This window comes from Pistacia vera, unplaced genomic scaffold (assembly GCF_008641045.1).
Source record: "Pistacia vera cultivar Batoury unplaced genomic scaffold, PisVer_v2 Contig301, whole genome shotgun sequence".
NCBI classification, from domain to species: Eukaryota; Viridiplantae; Streptophyta; class Magnoliopsida; order Sapindales; family Anacardiaceae; genus Pistacia; species Pistacia vera.
Genome location: NW_022196115.1, coordinates 91,804 through 110,373, shown reverse-complemented (window position 1 = coordinate 110,373; position 18,570 = coordinate 91,804). Strand labels below are relative to the sequence as shown.

The 18,570-nt window shown below is 37.5% G+C and overlaps 1 protein-coding gene and 3 pseudogenes across 1 annotated transcript; 2 read left to right on the top strand and 2 right to left on the bottom strand.

Moving 5' to 3' along the window:
• The first annotated feature begins 1,362 nt into the window (after positions 1 to 1,362).
• On the top strand, positions 1,363 to 3,503 carry LOC116135601 (annotated as a pseudogene).
• Positions 3,504 to 3,882: 379 nt separating this feature from the next.
• LOC116135568 lies at positions 3,883 to 8,357 on the bottom strand. The gene is made up of 7 exons (XM_031421274.1): positions 7,865 to 8,357; positions 7,107 to 7,304; positions 6,333 to 6,605; positions 6,099 to 6,201; positions 5,278 to 5,396; positions 4,974 to 5,150; positions 3,883 to 4,698 (listed from the first exon to the last, which is right to left on the bottom strand). The coding sequence occupies exons 1-7, from the start codon at positions 8,156 to 8,158 to the stop codon at positions 3,934 to 3,936; spliced, it is 1,929 nt and encodes a 642-aa protein (XP_031277134.1). The 5' UTR covers positions 8,159 to 8,357; the 3' UTR covers positions 3,883 to 3,933.
• Positions 8,358 to 10,408: 2,051 nt separating this feature from the next.
• Positions 10,409 to 13,541, top strand: LOC116135600 (annotated as a pseudogene).
• A 521-nt stretch (positions 13,542 to 14,062) lies between these two features.
• LOC116135599 lies at positions 14,063 to 18,540 on the bottom strand (annotated as a pseudogene).
• Between the last annotated feature and the right edge of the window lie 30 nt (positions 18,541 to 18,570).

Genomic DNA, 18,570 nt, shown 5'->3' with positions numbered 1-18,570 from the left:
TTGCATTCAAGTCAACATTTTCAATGAGTGGTCGGATTGTTGAAGACAGAAGATGTTCTTTAACCGATGAGATGATTGAATGATAACGTGTAACGGGATTGGACTCATGCAAAAAGACTACAACAGCACCCTGAAGATCCCAAACTACTCGAACTCTTTAGGAATACAGATTTGATAATGTAACTGTTGACATGAAATTGAAGATGAATAATTTAATTAAAAAATTTATTTAATTGTTTATTTTGTGAAGCAGTAATGTGTAAAATGTGAATATTACATTTTTAAAAATTAAATAACTATTAATTATTATTTTTTCAAATTAATTAATTTTTAGAAACTTACTAATCAACCCCTAAAAAATACTAAAAACCCCTTATAAAACTTCATTTTGCCCCTAAATATAAAAAAAATATCAGGGGGGAAAAAATTATCCAAGCCCATAGGACCGGTCCTGGGCCCATAGGACTAGTCCCGACCACCTAGGCCGGTCCGGGTCCTGGTTTTTCTCATGGGCCTGGGACCGATCCTAGGCCCATGAGTGACTGTTCCTATTTGGGACCAATCCCAATGGCCCCCTGGCCCGCAGGACCGTCCCTCCCACCTCTAGTTTTAAGAAATGAAGCTTTAGGATTGAATTTGGTATGAAAATTTGTATGATTGGACTATATCGCCGAAAATCACAGAAAATCCGTTTAGGGTTCAAGAAATCGATTTTTGCCTAATCAGTTTCGATTAAGCGATTTGAATGGTGGGGCTCATTTTTAATTTCAAATTTTAAAAACTTTCACTAATTAATTTTGCCCACATATTTTTGAATCTTTCATTTAACCCATTTTACATGTTTAATGAATCTTATTGTGCCACATCAGCTTTTCTAAATTATAAATAAATCAAAAAAATTAAAAAGATTTTCAAGGCCATTTTGTTAAATGGAAACTTGGGAGGTCCCGGAGTTAATCTTCTCCAAATAGGATTACCCATATTCATTTTTGGGCAAGTTTATGCATTTGCTTATGTTATTGTTTACAAGTGATATAGACCATCACAAATCACAGGCACATTTAATTTACCAAAACACCCAAGCCTGTAGCAAAAATATCAACTCACTCCCTGGCTGAGTGCTCTCATCTGCGCGGCCACCAGCACTCCATCATCTTTTTCGTCACTTATGCCCACACTCACCACCACTATCTACATTTCACTATCTCCCCGCGCGTGTCCATCCACGCTCCGCACTCTTTTCCCACTCACACTCACCACTTCATCCCTCTCTCTGCGTAAAATTATCCTCCGACGCTCTCTGTCAATGTCCCTTAACCACTCGCCGATATCCCCGTAACAAACCGGAGCCGATTCAACTCAATGAAGCGTCGATTTTTACCAGCTCCTCTCTCCCAGGGTCTCATTTCCATCTGTGGCTTCGGTTCTCTCCTCTCCGGTACAACATTATCATCATCATCACCTATCCTTTCTCTCTTTTTTTTGTGTCCCCTCCTATAACATAAGTGATACGCTGCGTTTTTCCTCCAGAGCACAGTGCGAGGAGTACGTTTCCTGATTTGATCAACTTCAGAGTAGCCAAACTGCACGGATTCCGTCGCGTGTTCGCTCACTCGGCTCCCGTTTTCTTCGAACGTGGCATCGCCAAACCTGAAACCAAGGTCTTAGTTCACTCTTTGTATTAATTTTCTTTATCGTGTTTTGATTACAATTTGCTTGTTCTGTTGCCGAAAAATTGATTAAGAAAAAATAGAAATTTGGTGAAATTAATTCAGGAAATTTCGAGTTGAGTGTAGCCATGTGAAGGAGAACATTGATTGTTACGTGTTTTGAGATTCAAAAATCAGAGGTATAACTTGTAAATACATGTGTAAATTTGTGAATATTAAACAAAATTATTTTTGAAGTTTTATCGATGAATCTGTCACTCTATAATCTCAGGTTCCAGCCTTCATCAAAAGAGAGCAGGAGTTCCGGTTTCTAGCCGTAAGTGCTAAGCTGAGTTTATTGTCTGTTTGTTTGTTCAACTTTCATTTAAGAATTTATTTGTTCATCCTTTCTTGTCTTACAGGTTTTTCCGGAAACGCTTGATGGGAAGCCTTTCACAAATCCTGCGGTGTGTGAAATTTGATTTCTCTGTTTCTTTCTTTATGTGGTTTGAATGCTTGATCTTATACGGTATACTGGTGGCTCTGGTTTTGAATGAACTGATTGAGGTAAGATTGCAGGTGCTTTGTGCGAGGTCTAGTGATGAGGAGTTTTTTCAAATTAGATGCAAAGGTAGCTTGTTTTCCTTCTCTTTTAATTTGTGAAAATTTGATATATTTTGGGTCTCACATGAGATAGATTTGATATATTTTGGGTCTCACATGAGATAAACTATATTTTCATAATTGGAGTTGAAGCTCTGTATAAGCAAATATCAAATACCAGTGAGAAGACTGAGAATGAGGATGTTATGTAGTCTTTTGACTAGCCTAAAAAGTGCTAAAGTTTCAACATCCTGAATGCTTCTTTTCATTCATCTTTTTTTCAGGAAGCAAAGAGATTTATTTTCAGCATTATGGTCGATACAACATTGATAAGATTTGGCGGGATGATATCTTACCTTGCCGTGTTTATCTTCGGCATTGGTAGGTGCTATTTCTTGTGACTGCATATTTGTTACATGATAGAGTAGATGAAAAACGCTGATTTTGATACAAGGCAAACCTTTTAAACTTATTATACTGTCATCTACTGCCGACTTATTTTAAGAGAACTTTTTCTAAACTGTTGTGTGCACAGGAAGATGGACATGGCAAATTGTTGCTTTGATGTTTTTCATTGATTTGCAGTAACTTAAGTGGCATATATTGGCAACGATATCTAGTGCTTCCAATTTTTTATTTTTTTTCAGAAACTAATGGTTCATTTCTCCTTGCCCACTTAGCTTCCATATTATTAAACTCAGCCAATCCATAGGTCAAGGAGCCAATCTATGTGAACTATGTTTTCCAATATCCTTGGCAGTGTCTCTGCAAATAACCTTGGACTTGTTGCATACTCTGTAGTGTGTTGGCAGCTAAAAATCTTGGGGATGAAGCATACAACAACTTTGTAGATCACACTTTTCTTGGAGATCGTAAAACAACAATCCGAGAGTACTTGGCAACAACAGGTTCAGGCATCATGGAAGAAGAGCCTCCAGAATCCCTCAAGACCCGTTATGGTGGGTGACTGCAACAGATTGACTGATCTTAATTGCGCAGAGAGGTTTAAAAACTCTTATTTGGGCATGACAATTACCAACCCTAGTTTACTAATGGCCATAGATGGCGATAAATTCAACTAGAAAATTTACTTATTCTCCCTCTATTTCATTATCTTATCCCTCCGGAACTGGCAGGCCCAGGGAGGGTTTATTATTTAACTTTCAATGAAAGTTGTCTTTAATATTCTAAAACTGTAATTTATACCCCATTAACAAGGATACAAGGATGGATGCTTGGTGGACAGTGAAATTATATCCCACATCGATAGTTAGCAAAGTGAAGGGCCAGGTACTTTGGATTATATGTGGAACCAGTGTGAAATCTTAAATCTAACCCAGTCCTGTCAGGGGTGAGGGTCGACTCGTCAATGATCGTTTAGAGACGGCGGGTCGTGCCAACACCTTACAAGGCGAACACAATCATCATTAGGCGAGTAAGTCAAGCCCTACTTTCGGTGCGACTTGCCCGCCAATTTTTGGAAGCCTTGCCCTCGGGTCGGGGCTCACAAAATCCATTTCTTAAATCAAATCGAAAAACCGTTTTATTTTGTTATCTTGCCGTGGTGAAAGGAATATTAATAATATGATAATTTGTAAGTTGTCACACAGTCCTCATTTCTCAAGAACAAACAATATATGACCCATTATTGGGCATGTCTAATATATTTTCTTAGCACTATTTATGCTTGTACAATTCCACAATTGGAGGTTACATCATTTTCAAGTTCCCTAGTTAAAAGTTCCATCATTTTCTTATACATGGGCATGTAATGATCATTAATCATTGTTCTCGAAAGCCGGATTTTACTGTATAGATTTCTAGGTGTCTCGTATATACCTACATGTTCCTCCATGTCCACGGGAACATCACCATCTAAATTTGCAGTAAAAGATGATGAAGGTATAGAGACGATATGCATGATTCTTCCAGGAGGGTAAAAATGATGGTTTTCTATAATATCTGATGAAGATATGGAATTTCGAGTTTCTGCTGAATCAGCAAGAACATTCTCCTCCTCTGTGATTTCTTTTGCTGCGGCTGCTTCTTCCTCCTGGGCTTTCACATCAATTTCATTCTCTTTCCTCTTAAGTTCCTTCTCCAATTCATACCATAACTCGCCTTCAGTAATGCCTTCCACAGTGGATGTAGTAATTACACCATCCACGGTAATTAGCTGCTCATCTTCATCTGAATCATCATGTCCGGATCCACCACTTGAAGTATACTCCACTCCATTCTGCACCACATCACTTGTTACCACCGTACGCACAAGAGCTTCAGAACTTCTTTCAGCTATTAATGGAGCTTCATGTGTATCTTCCACATTGGAGTTTAACAATGGACCCACTGCACGCCGACGTGGACCCATGCAAGACCATGATGACAGAGATGAGCGGGTTCTGACAACAGCTTCAGCAACATTCTTTGCACGATTCATTACAACCTAAAATTTACCAGGCAGACATCAGTCATAATCCAAAATAGAAGCGACCACTGGCAGATAGAAAAAGAGAGATAAAGCTTCATGAATAGTTCTTAAACTGATGCACAATATTTAACCAGAATTAAATTACAGGGCAACAATAGTATCAAACATTTACTGGTCAAAACACATCATCAAAGTTTTAGATTTCATGGATTATGACTAGCTGGGGATGATAATTCAAACCATTGGGCTGAAAAACTCAGTAATTATGAAGTTTGTGACCTATATGTTACCTGAGTACTGTTGGAAACCGGTCGTAGAAGTGCACCTGCACCAACAACCCTGGCTTTGGCACTAGCTATAGATGGTAAACGAGATCCCAAAGCAGTTGCCGAGCGATAAACAACATTTAGGACCCTTGTACGTTCAACTTGATCTCGCAAATCATTTAACCAAGATGATGCTGTGACCTAATGAAAAGTAGTTTAATTAGGATTCTGATTTTCCTTCAAATCATAGGCTTGGAAATTAAACCATGATTATCAAGAGTCAATATCATGTAGAAAGCTTTCTAGTTGGGAGAAACAGATGCAACACCTCGGAGCGAAGATCGTCAACAGAAGCAGCTGAGAAAGTAGGCACCAGATCAGAACCATTGATAAGAGTAGTAATGAAGTGCTTGCCTGATTCTGCCAAATCCCATGTCATACAAGCAGCTGCAAAATGGCAATTAAAGCACTTAGGAGAAGATATCATGCAAAAGTACAGTCAATTTACATAAGTAGGAGAGAAAAAGGGTCTCATAAAGCTCGTTTCATATGAATTTAGAGCAAAACAAACATTAGTGCAAGTTCCAAAAACACAATTGTATCTCTAATTCTATTTCCCCATAATTGTCCAATTTTCTCAGCAAAGGCATGAAGATGTTATTTTGTTAGAGCACAACATGAATGATTATGCTGCCATCATCCAAATCACAAGATCAAAAACAGAAGAAGATCAAGAGAGGCTATCACTGTCACATTTTTCCACAAGAGAATATTTCAAGGCATATAATTTTATAAAGTACTATGCCACGCGATTGCATTTGCAATTCCTCCAACAGCAAAGGACATTGCAGCAGACTAGCTACAACATTTTCAGTCTCTGTTCAAGTTTATCGGTGAATGCACTTCTCACATTACCAGGATATTTGTTGGAGGTAATCTTGGAGAGGGGAAAATTTATCACCCATACCAAATACCACATTAATAAATTAAATGGTCACACATGTAGCAATATCTTAAATGTCAACACATTCAGAATTTACTAATGTAAAGAGAAATCAGTACAAGTGTGCAACTTCTCATAGACTAATGAAGTGATTTTCAGTTTGCAAGTGAAAAGAAACTATTAGACCACAGGAAGCCAGTTCATACCAGATGCAAATGCGAAACAAGTGCAAGATGATAGCTCTTTCTGCTCCCGGAGAATATAAGTTAACAGCGCAGCAGTACCACCACCAAGTGAATGCCCAACAATCTTAATGTGAGAAATGAAACATTAGATACAAGATACAAGAAAATAGATCTTGTAACCAGTGACTCCATACAATCAATAATCACATCATAACAAAACAACATATGCTTCTAAAAGATATATAGAGCAAATACCTTAACTTTGTAGTCAGGATGTTCACCAAGAGCCTTGAGAAGGCAAGGAGTACTAAGTTTCGCAATCCAACGGGCAGCAGCAACCATTCCACAGTGTGCATATCCCAAAACCAAATTGCTTATTCCACCATCCTGTAAAACAGAATGGTGGAAAGGGACCACTGCACCAGTTGCTGCTGTTAGTGTATCTTTGATGCTATGAGTACCACGAATCAATAGAAGGAAACATTTAGAATGTTGGTCGCGTATAATTGTGAAAGCAGGCTTCAGCAGCTGTAGTCATTAAAGTATCACTTAAATTGTTATTTGCAGAACAAAATGAAACAAAATTTGCCAAGATAGCTTCATTACATTGTTTATAGTTGCTGGAAGGATGAAAATGAAAGTTTGCACTTTAACCTCCAGGAAAGAAGGTAAAACATATTGCCATATGAACTTGTGACCCCTAATGTAAAATCTACTGCTATATAAAGGCAAAATGTTCCATAACCCATATTTTTAGAAAGATAAATGAGTGAAATAAAAAATTAAGCTCTTTTATATTTACCCAAGCTCAGTCCTATTGCTGTGTTTGGTAATAGCAAATAAGAGATTCAGAATAGGAATTGAGTGGAAGCAATGACAGTAACTTTCCTAAAAAAGACAACCTTCAAATCCATACAATTCCAGTTCTGTAGCTCAACTCCAAGCTACCCAACTCAACCTATGAAAGAAGAGTAAATCTGACAAGAGAAATTGACTCGAAACAAAATGAAAATACAGATAGTGACCTACCGCAGCCTTAGGCTTATGTACAAGGACATCTTCTTGAGAGTAACCGGCAGACTCTAAAAACACCGGAAATGGCTTCTTGGAGAAAAGCATGCATAAGGTCAAAAATCTCAACATATTATTCAACTCAGCAATAATTTCGGGGCCTTTGAGTTGTACGCTGTCACTACCAGCATAAACGCTTGCAACTTGTAAATTACCCTGCAATAAAACAAGACTTAATAACATCTCAACAACATACTAACAAAAGCAAACAACAAAACTATTTATCAGTCCATAATACTCTAAAAGTTCTCAAAAATTACAGCAGCAGATAAATAAAACAAGCATGAGCACCAAATTTAAGTAGCTGAAGATGGATGTTCATAAAAAATGGTACTTTCACAGCAAAAGAACAAAACAAACCAATTTAGCACTTCATGAGCCCAAAAGAGCATCTAATCTCTACTGAAAACATATAGATCCCTGAAGTAATGTTCAAACAGTTTTCATTTAAAAATAAAAGCAAACTAACAAAAAATGAGTCATACTAAAAATGAACAAAAGTTAACAAGAAAGGAAAGTCCACTCATTAACAACTAAAATACATATTAAAAAACAAATTAAAAACATTGAAAAATAAAATCACAATAAAAAATACCCTGAAGCTTCTCACAGAAACTATGAATAAAAGTAATCAAATGAAAAAATACCAGCTCAATGCACAGTCATAACAATTAAAGAACTAAAATTTACTACATTAAACATAAAAATACACTCACTTGCTTTCGCATAAGATAATTGATGCCAAAAGCTAAGTCAGCGATGGGCCATTTACCCAAAGTTTCGGAGTAAGTAAAACGCAACGTTTCAGACAAGGTGGTAATAGTCTCAGTCCACGTAGCAGGCGCCTGAGCTGGCCTTCTAACAATCCTTCTCCTCATCGATCTGTTCGATTTAGATAAATCTTCACCTCTGTTACCTTCTTCGGCGTATTTCGCAGCTATTCGGCGACTGAGTACATAGTAAAGCAGCACCGCCGCCCCCGCCGCCGTCACCATTGTCCCGGCCGCCATGGCGTCGAAATCAAAGCATCTGATAGGAGGAGTTAGAGAGATCGTGAAAGGTTAAAGTGAGGATAAAAATGTAAAATTAAAAGAAAACAGGTAGATTTGGGTGACAGACAGAGACAGAGAAGGTGTTGATTTCGATCGTCATTTAAAGAATACGAAGACGAAGGAAGGAAGCTTGTTTTGTTTGTTTCGTTTCGTGCCAGAGTCTTAGATGTGTCAGGTGCTCAAGATTAAGGGTTAAATTACTAAAAAGTCCAGTGGGCATTTACAATTTTTTTTTTTTTTTTTGTAATTATATAAAATTTCTAAATGAGACAATACACTCATAAATAATTACTCATTTTTTGCATAATAATTTTCTAATTATACTAATTTATTAGAAAATAAAATGCATACTTTGATAATAAAGAAAAACTCTTAATAAAAACATTATATTAAAAATAATATGAAAAATTGATGGGTGCGTTTGGTGTAGTATTTTGGATAAGATTTTGAGGATAGTATTGGATTGTTGGATAGGGGAGTATTACGAGGTAAATTTAAAAAATTTATGAAAAAGCCCTTAAGTTCACTAATTTAATTAAAGACCCTACTATATAATGACAAAAACACCCCCACCACCTGTAGTGTCAGATTCCAGCCGACACCGCCGGAATCTAGCCAGAAAATTTCGTTACGGCACAGACCGATCGGATCTGTGCCGTAACGCATCATTATGGCCTTTTCCGGCCAGATCCGTCTACGGCTTGTTATGGCCGTCGACGGCCGAAAAGGCCAGATCGGTATAATTCTGACCATTTATGGTCAGAATTTAGGCCGTTGTACAGATTCCAGCTATCACCGGCGGTGGTTGCCGGAATCGGACAAGTTGGGTTGATGGGGGGTTTTTGTTAATTTTTAAAAAAAAAAATTCAGGGGGCATTTAGTAAAATTAATAACCTTATGGGGTCTAAAAGTAATTAAAAAAATAGGGTAATATTTCTGGAATAGTGTGCCAAACATTATTTGGAGAATATGATTAGGAATATGGATAAAAATAGGGAGTCAAACGCACCCGATAACATTTTTGTAGGATAAATGAATCAACGTCTTTTAGTAATGAAAGTTAATGCATCGTAGACACTAAACTGAAAACTATTAGTAAGTGTTTGATCTATTATTCTAGACAAGTAAAAAGAAAAAAAAAATCATTTTTTCTTTCTTATAATTTTGTTTACAAATTTTTTTTTTTTTAGAAAATAAATGAGAGGGATGAGAGATAGGTATTATGGTAATTACAATGGAAGAAAATAGTGGAATTTTAAAAGAAATGGGAGAAAGGAGAGAAGGGTAATATGGTAATTAGGGAGATTGGACGTTGAAATGGGGGGAATATAAGGTAGAGAAATAGCAATCAACGGATAGAGAAGTGGACACTCAGCGCACGCCAAGAATCGATAATGGTGGATGAGACGAAAGGTAAAAACGGTGCGTTTACTTTAAGATTTCTTTATTAATTTCTGGATCAATAATGAGAAGGAACACACGTGTTGTCCGGTGTCGTGTTGATCTATAAAAGGGAGGGAGAGGGGGAGTCGGGTCCACACGGGTGGGGCTAATTACTGGCTGGATCCAACCCATTTAATAATACGAGTGGACCACGTAGTAAAGAAAGCCCAAGTTGTTGGGTTTTGTTTTCTCAACTTCATCTAATGCTTCCTACATATGGTTCACCCATTCAATTTCATTTTATTNACGGTGCGTTTACTTTAAGATTTCTTTATTAATTTCTGGATCAATAATGAGAAGGAACACACGTGTTATCCGGTGTCGTGTTGGTCTATAAAAGGGCGGGAGAGGGGGAGTCGGGTCCACACGGGTGGGGCTAATTACTGGCTGGATCCAACCCATTTAATAATACGAGTGAACCACGTAGAAGTCATTACTGGGGGCCGTAAAGAAAGCCCAAGTTGTTGGGTTTTGTTTGCTCAACTTCATCTAATGCTTCCTACATATGGTTCACCCATTCAATTTCATTTTATTTTAAAATTGTAGACATAGAGTAAAACTTTTTATAGTCATAATAGTGGGACAAAACTCATTTTATTACTATAAAGAGATTATAACATAATAAATATATAGCTGCAAAAATTATTATTACTACAAACTTTGCTATTTTACCCTACCCAGTCACTTAGAACCAAACCCGGACCGAACTTAGACCTTGCAGTTCCTAGGATTTAAGAATCGAAACTTGTCAGTTCTGATTCCTAAATGCCTGGAACTGGAACTTGTGGTACAGGTTCAGGTCCGGGTACTGGACATTGTTCACATAAAATTTATAAACCCCTCATGTTCGCAATAATAACAAATATACCCTGTAAAAATTACCAATACACCATAACTGTTTATAAAAATTACAAATACACCTCGGATACCTATCAATTCCACCCCAGATACCCAAACCTCAATCTCGGTTCCCGTTCCCATGTCCAGTTCCTGAAGTGATGGAACTGGACTCGGACCCACAATGCCAATTTCAATAAATTTGGAATCTAAACCAACGGCCGTAGTATCTGTAGATTTCAATTCTACAGTAGAAATTTGCTCACCGTTGCTATATAAGATATTACGGTTTTATTTTATATAATAATAATATATTCTTTGAATTTGTTTATTTTATAACTATTCAAAGTTTCAGAAATTAAAAACATCAAATCAAGATTTGAAAAGTTTGCAAGATAAGACTGGTTTTCAATTTTTCACGTGAATTAACAGAAATTGAACTTGTGACTTGTCAATATCATATAAAATTATTTGTCTCTTTATCTAACATTCTAAATTAGTTCCATTAAATGTATAAATATATGAGAGAGAAGAAGCTGCATGGAGCACAACAACGCCTTGAATCTAGAAATGGAGCCCAAATAGAGGATTGGGTTTGAAATTCCAACTCCTTGACCTCAATACCGTAAATTTTGCATTAAATTTTGAGCTCCACCGGCTCCAATTTGACTTTATAGTTTATATTAGGGCCCTATTGGTGGTAGGCCTGGCCATAATATTAAGCTTAGCTCTAGGTAAATGGTGACAATCCTCTTGTGTCCAATTTAGCAGTCAAATATACAAGTACTATTATAGGCTCTAACTTCAATCCATTATGTTTAAATGAATTGAAAGTTTATAGGCTCCGGGTCTCCATGTATTTTTCATTAAACCAATTCTCCTATAAATTGATGGAGGCTGAAAGAATCAACCACAGCTCCAACTTGTTTGGCAGCAATGAATAACAGAGATGGAACAAAACAAAAAACATGTAACTTTTTGCAGGAAGATTTGATGGGTAGGGGGCCAAAAGGGATTAAATTTCAACTAAATCTTTTGTAACTTTATGGTGGCGTGGTATTTTTTTATGAGAGTTTCAACCAGGCATTATATTTGTGGGTCTCAACTGGAGCCAACCACTTCATCCCTCCTCTGCGTAAAATTATCCTCCGACGCTCTCTGTCAATGTCCCTTAACCACCTCGGGCCGATATCCCCAGAACAAACCGGAGCCGATTCAACTCAAGAAGCGTCCATTTTTACCAGCTCCTCTCTCCCGAGGGTCTCATTTCCATCTGTGGCTTCGGTTCTCTCCTCTCCGGTACAACAATTATCATCATCATCACCTTTCCTTTCTCTCTTTTTTGTGTCCCCTCCTTATAACATAAGTGATACGCTGCGTTTTCCTCCAGAGCACAGTGCGAGGAGTACGTTTCCTGATTTGATCAACTTCAGAGTAGCCAAACTGCACGGATTCCGTCGCGTGTTGCTCACTCGGCTCCCGTTTTCTTCGAACGTGGCATCGCCAACCTGAAACCAAGTCTTAGTCACTCTTTTGTATTAATTTTCTTTATCGTGTTTGATTACAATTTGCTTGTTCTGTTGCCGAGAAAATTGATTAGAATAAAAATAGAAATTTGGTGAAATTATTCAGGAAATTTCGAGCTTGAGTGTGGAGCCTGTGAAGGAGAGACATTGATTGTTACTGTGTTTGAGATTCAAAAATCAGAGGTAAACTTGTATATACTGTGTAAATTTGTGAATATTAAACAAAAGTATTTTTGAAGTTTTAATCGAATGAATCTGTCACTCTATAATCTCAGGTTCCAGCCTTCATCAAAAGAGAGCAGGAGTTCCGGTTTCTAGCCGTAAGTGCTAAGCTGAGTTTATTGTCTGTTTGTTTGTTCAACTTTCATTTAAGATTTATTTGTTCATCCTTTCTTGTCTTACAGGTTTTCCGGAAACGCTTGATGGGAAGCCTTTCACAAATCCTGCGGTGTGTGAAATTTGATTTCTCTGTTTCTTTCTTTATGTGGTTTGAATGCTGATCTTATACGGTATACTGGGTGCTCTGGTTTTGAATGAACTGATTGAGGTAAGATTGCAGGTGCTTTGTGCGAGGTCTAGTGATGAGGAGTTTTTTCAAATTAGATGCAAAGGTAGCTTGTTTTTCCTCTTTTAATTTGTGAAAATTTGATATATTTTGGGTCTCACATGAGATAGATTTGATAATTTTGGGTCTCACATGAGATAAACTATATTTTCATAATTGGAGTTGAAGCTCTGTATAGCAAATATCAAATACCAGTGAGAAGACTGAGAATGAGGATGTTATGTAGTCTTTTGACTAGCCTAAAAAGTCTAAAGTTTCAACATCCGAATGCTTCTTTTCATTCTCTTTTTTTCAGGAAGCAAAGAGATTTATTTTCAGCATTATGGTCGATACAACATGATAAGATTTGGCGGGATGATATCTACCTTGCCGTGTTTATCTTCGGCATTGGTAGGTGCTATTCTTGTGACTGCATATTTGTTACTGATAGAGTAGATGAAAAACGCTGATTTTGATACAAGGCAAACCTTTTAAACTTATTATACTGTCATCTACTGCCGACTTATTTTAAGAGAACTTTTCTAAACTGTTGTGTGCACAGGAAGATGGACATGGCAAATTGTTGCTTTGATGTTTTTCATTGATTTGCAGTAACTAAGTGGCATATATTGGCAACGATATCTAGTGCTTCCAATTTTTTTTTTTCTTGTTTCAGAAACTAATGGTTCATTTCTCCTTGCCCACTTAGCTTCCATATTATTAAACTCAGCCAATCCATAGGTCAAGGACCAATCTATGTGAACTATGTTTTCCAATAGCCTTGGCAGTGTCTCTGCAAATAACCTTGGACTTGTTGCATACTCTGTAGTGTGTTGGCAGCTAAAAATCTTGGGGATGCAGCATACCAACTTTCTAGATCACACTTTTTCTTGGAGTCGTAAAACAACAATCCGAGAGTACTTGGCACAACAGGTTCAGGCATCATGGAAGAAGAGCCTCAGAATCCCTCAAGACCCGTTATGGTGGGTGACTGCAACAGATTGACTGATCTTAATTGCGCAGAAGGTTTAAAAACTCTTATTTGGGCATGACAATTACCAACCTAGTTTTCTAATGGCCATAGATGGCGATAATTCAACTAGAAAATTTACTTATTCTCCCTCTATTTTATTATCTTATCCCTCCGGAACTGGCAGGCCAGGGAGGGTTTATTATTTAACTTTCAATGAAAGTTTCTTTAATATTCTAAAACTGTAATTTATACCCCATTAACAAGGATACAAGGGTGGATGCTTGGTGGACAGTGAAATTATATCCCACATCGATAGTTAGCAAAGTGAAGGGCCGGTACTTTGGATTATATGTGGAACCGTGGAGAATCTTAAATCTAACCCAGTCCTGTCAGGGGTGAGGGTCGACTCGTCAATGATCGTTTGAGACGGCGGGTCGTCCAACACCTTCAAGGCGAACACAATCATCATTAGGCGAGTAAGTCAAGCCCTACTTTCGGTGCGACTGCCCGCCAATTTTTGGAAGCCTTGCCCTGGGTCGGGGCTCACAAAATCCTATTTCTGAAATCAAATCGAAAAACCGTTTTATTTGTTATCTTGCCGTGGTGAAAGGAATCTTAACAATATGATAATTTGTAAGTTTTAACCACCTGGTCCTCATTTCACAAGAACTATCTTTAAGAACAAACAATATATGACCCATTATTGGGCATGTCTAATATATTTTCTTAGCACTATTATGCTTGTACAATTCCACAATTGGAGGTTACATCATTTTCAAGTTCCCTAGTTAAAAGTTCCATCATTTTCTTATACATGGGCATGTAATGATCATTAATCATTGTCTCGAAAGCCGATTTTACTGTATAGATTTCTAGGTGTCTCGTATATACCTAATGTTCCTCCATGTCCACGGGAACATCACCATCTAAATTTGCAGTAAAAGATGTAGAGGTATGAGACGATATGCATGATTCTTCCAGGGGGTAAAAATGATGGTTTTCTATAATATCTGATGAAGATATGGAATTTCGAGTTTCTGCTGAATCAGCAAGAACATTCTCCTCCTCTGTGATTTCTTTGCTGCGGCTGCTTTCTCCTCCTGGGCTTTCACATCAATTTCTTCTCTTTCCTCTTAAGTCCTTCTCCAATTCATACCATAACTCGCCTCAGTAATGCCTTCCACAGTGGATGTAGTAATTACACCATCCACGGTAATTAGCTGCTCCTCTTCATCTGAATCATCATGTCCGGATCCACCACTTGATGTATACTCCACTCCATTCTGCACCACATCACTTGTTACCACCGTACGCACAAGAGCTTCAGAACTTCTTTCAGCTATTAATGGAGCTTCATGTGTATCTTCCACGTTGGAGTTTGACAATGGACCCACTGCACGCCGACGTGGACCCATGCAAGACCATGATGACAGAGATGAGCGGGTTCTGACAACAGCTTCAGCAACATTCTTTGCACGATTCATTACAACCTAAAATTTACCAGGCAGACATCAGTCATAATCCAAATAGAAGCGACCACTGGCAGATAGAAAAAGAGAGATAAAGCTTCATGAATAGTTCTTAAACTGATGCACAATATTTAACCAGAATTAAATTACAGGGCAACAATAGTATCAAACATTTACTGGTCAAAACACTCATCAAAGTTTTAGATTTCATGGATTATGACTAGCTGGGGATAATATTCAAACCATTGGGCTGAAAAACTCAGTAATTATGAAGTTTGTGACCTATATGTTACCTGAGTACTGTTGGAAAACCGGTCGTAGAAGTGCACCTGCACCAACAACCCTGGCTTTGGCACTAGCTATAGATGGTAAACGAGATCCCAAAGCAGTTGCAAGATAAACAACATTTAGGACCCTTGTACGTTCAACTTGATCCCGCAAATCATTAACCAAGATGATGCTGTGACCTAATGAAAAGTAGTTAAATTAGGATTTGGATTTTCCTTAAATCTAGGCTTGGAAATTAAACCATGATTATCAAGAGTCAATATCATGTAGAAAGCTTTCTAGTTGGGAGAAACAGATGCAACACCTCGGAGCGAAGATCGTCAACAGAAGCAGCGAGAAAGTAGGCACCAGATCAGAACCATTGATAAGAGTTAATGAAGTGCTTGCCTGATTCGCCAAATCCCATGTCATACAAGCAGCTGCAAAATGGCAATTAAAGCACTTAGGAGAAGATATCATGCAAAAGTACAGTCAATTACATAAGTAGGAGAGAAAAAGGGTCTCATAAAGCTCGCTTCATATGAATTTAGAGCAAAAACAAACATTAGTGCAAGTTCCAAAAACACAATTCTATCTCTAATTCTATTTCCCATAATTGTCCAATTTTCCAGCAAAGGCATGAAGATGTTATTTTGTTTAGAGCACAAATGAATGATTATGCTGCCATCATCCACATCACAAGATCAAAGCAGAAGAAGATCAAGAGAGGCTATCACTGCACATTTTTCCACAGAGAATATTTCAACATATAAATTTATAAGTACTATGCCACGCAGTTGCATTTGCAATTCCTCCAACAGCAAAGGACATTGCAGCAGTCTAGTTACAACATTTTCAGTCTCTGTTCAAGTTTATCGGTGAATACACTTCTCACATTACCAGGATATTTGTTGGAGGTAATTTTGAGAGGGGAAAATTATCACCCATACCGAATACCACTAATAAATTAAATGGTCGCACATGTAGCAATATCTTAAATGTCAACACATTCAGAATTACAATGTAAAGAGAAATCAGTACAAGTGTGCAACTTCTCAAGACTAATGAAGTGATTTTCAGTTTGCAAGTGAAAAGAACTATTAGACCACAGGAAGCCAGTTCATACCAGATGCAAATGCAAAACAAGTGCAAGATGATAGCTCTTTCTGCTCCCGGAGAATATAAGTTAACAGCGCAGCAGTACCACCACCAAGTGAATGCCCAACAATCTTAATGTGAGAAATGAAACATTAGATACAAGATACAGGAAAATAGATCTTGTAACCAGTGACTCCATACAATCAATAATCACTCATAACAAAACAACATATGCTTCTAAAAGATATATAGAGCAATACCTAACTTTGTAGTCAGGATGTTCACCAAGAGCCTTGAGAAGGCAAGGAGTATAAGTTTCGCAATCCAACGGGCAGCAGCAACCATTCCACAGTGTGCATATCCCAAAACCAATGCTTATTCCACCATCCTGTAAAACAGAATGGGGAAAGGGACCACTGCACCAGTTGCTGCTGTTAGTGTATCTTTGATGCTATGAGTACCACGAATCAATAGAAGGAAACATTTAGAATGTTGGTCGCGTATAATTGTGAAAGCAGGCTTCAGCAGCTGTGTCATTAAAGTATCACTTAATTGTTATTTGCAGAACAAAATGAAACAAATTTGCCAAGATAGCTTCATACATTGTTTAAGTTGCTGAAGGATGAAAATGAAAGTTTGCACTTTAACCTCCAGGAAAGAAGGTAAAACTATTGCCATATGAACTTGTGACCCCTAATTAAATCTACTGCTATATAAAGGCAAAATGTTCCATAACCCATATTTTTAGAAAGATAAATGAGTGAAATAAAAAATAAGCTCTTTTATATTACCCAAGCTCAGTCCTATTGCTGTGTTTGGTAATAGCAAATAAGAGATCAGAATAGGAATTGAGTGGAAGCAATGACAGTAACTTTCCTAAAAAAGACAACCTTCAAATCCATACAATTCCAGTTTCTGAGCTCAACTCCAAGCTACCCACTCAACCTATGAAAGAAGAGTAAATCTGACAAGAGAAATTGACTCGAAACAAAATGAAAATACAGATAGTGACCTACCGCAGCCTTAGCTTATGTACAAGGACATCTTCTTGAGAGTAACCGGCAGACTCTAAAAACACCGGAAATGGCTTTTGGAGAAAAGCATGCATAAGGTCAAAAATCTCAACATATTATTCAACTCAGCAATAATTTCGGGGCCTTTGAGTTGTACGCTGTCACTACCAGCATAAACGCTTGCAACTTGTAAATTACCCTGCAATAAATAAGACTTACTAACATCTCAGCAACATACTAACAAAAGCAAACAACAAAACATTTATCAGTCCATAATACTCTAAAAGTTCTCAAAAATTACAGCAGCAGATAAATAAAACAAGCATGAGCACCAAATTTAAGTAGCTGAAGATGGATTTCATAAAAATGGTACTTTCACAGCAAAAGAACAAAACAAACCAATTTAGCACTTCATGAGCCCAAAAGAGCATCTAATCTCTACTGAAACTATAGATCCCTGAAGTAATGTTCAAACAGTTTTCATTTAAAAATAAAAGCAAACTAACAAAAATGAGTCATACTAAAAATAAACAAAAGTTAACAAGTAAGGAAAGTCCACTCATTAATAACTAAAATACATATTAAAAAACAATTAAAAACATTGAAAAATAAATCACAATAAAAAATACCCTGAAGCTTCTCACAGAAACTATGAATAAAAGTAATCAAATGAAAAAATACCAGCTCAATGCACAGTCATAACAATAAGAACTAAAATTTACTACATAAACAAAATAAATACACTCACTTGCTTCGCATAAGTAATTGATGCCAAAGCTAAGTCAGCGATGGCCATTTACCCAAAGTTTCGGAGTAGTAAAACGCAACGTTTCAGACAAGGTGGTAATAGTCTCAGTCCAAGTAGCAGGCGCCTAGCTGGCCTTCTAACAATCCTTCTCCTCATCGATCTGTTCGATTTAGATAATCTTCACCTCTGTACCTTCTTCGGCGTCTTTCGCAGCTATTCGGCGACTCAGTACATAGTAAAGCAGCACCGCCGCCCCCCGCCGCCGTCACCATTGTCCGCGCCGCCAGTGCGTCGAAATCAAAGCATCTGATAGGAGGAGTTAGAGATCGTGAAAGGTTAAAGTGAGGATAAAAATGTAAAATTAACAGAAAACGGTAGATTTGGTGACAGAGAAAGACAGAGAAGGTGTTGATTTCGATCATCATTTAAAGAAACGAAGACGAAGGAAGGAA

What these genes read in the sequence shown, in the direction of transcription:
- LOC116135568 (XM_031421274.1), bottom strand. Translation starts at nt 8,158, where the DNA reads ATGGCGGCCGGGACAATGGTGACGGCGGCGGGGGCGGCGGTGCTGCTT. An exon ending in TACATAAGCCTAAGGCTGCG is followed by an intron (nt 6,606 to 7,106) that starts GTAGGTCACTAT and finishes TAATGACTACAG; the next exon opens with CTGCTGAAGCCTGCTTTCAC. An exon ending in ATCCTGACTACAAAGTTAAG is followed by an intron (nt 6,202 to 6,332) that starts GTATTTGCTCTA and finishes TCTCACATTAAG; the next exon opens with ATTGTTGGGCATTCACTTGG.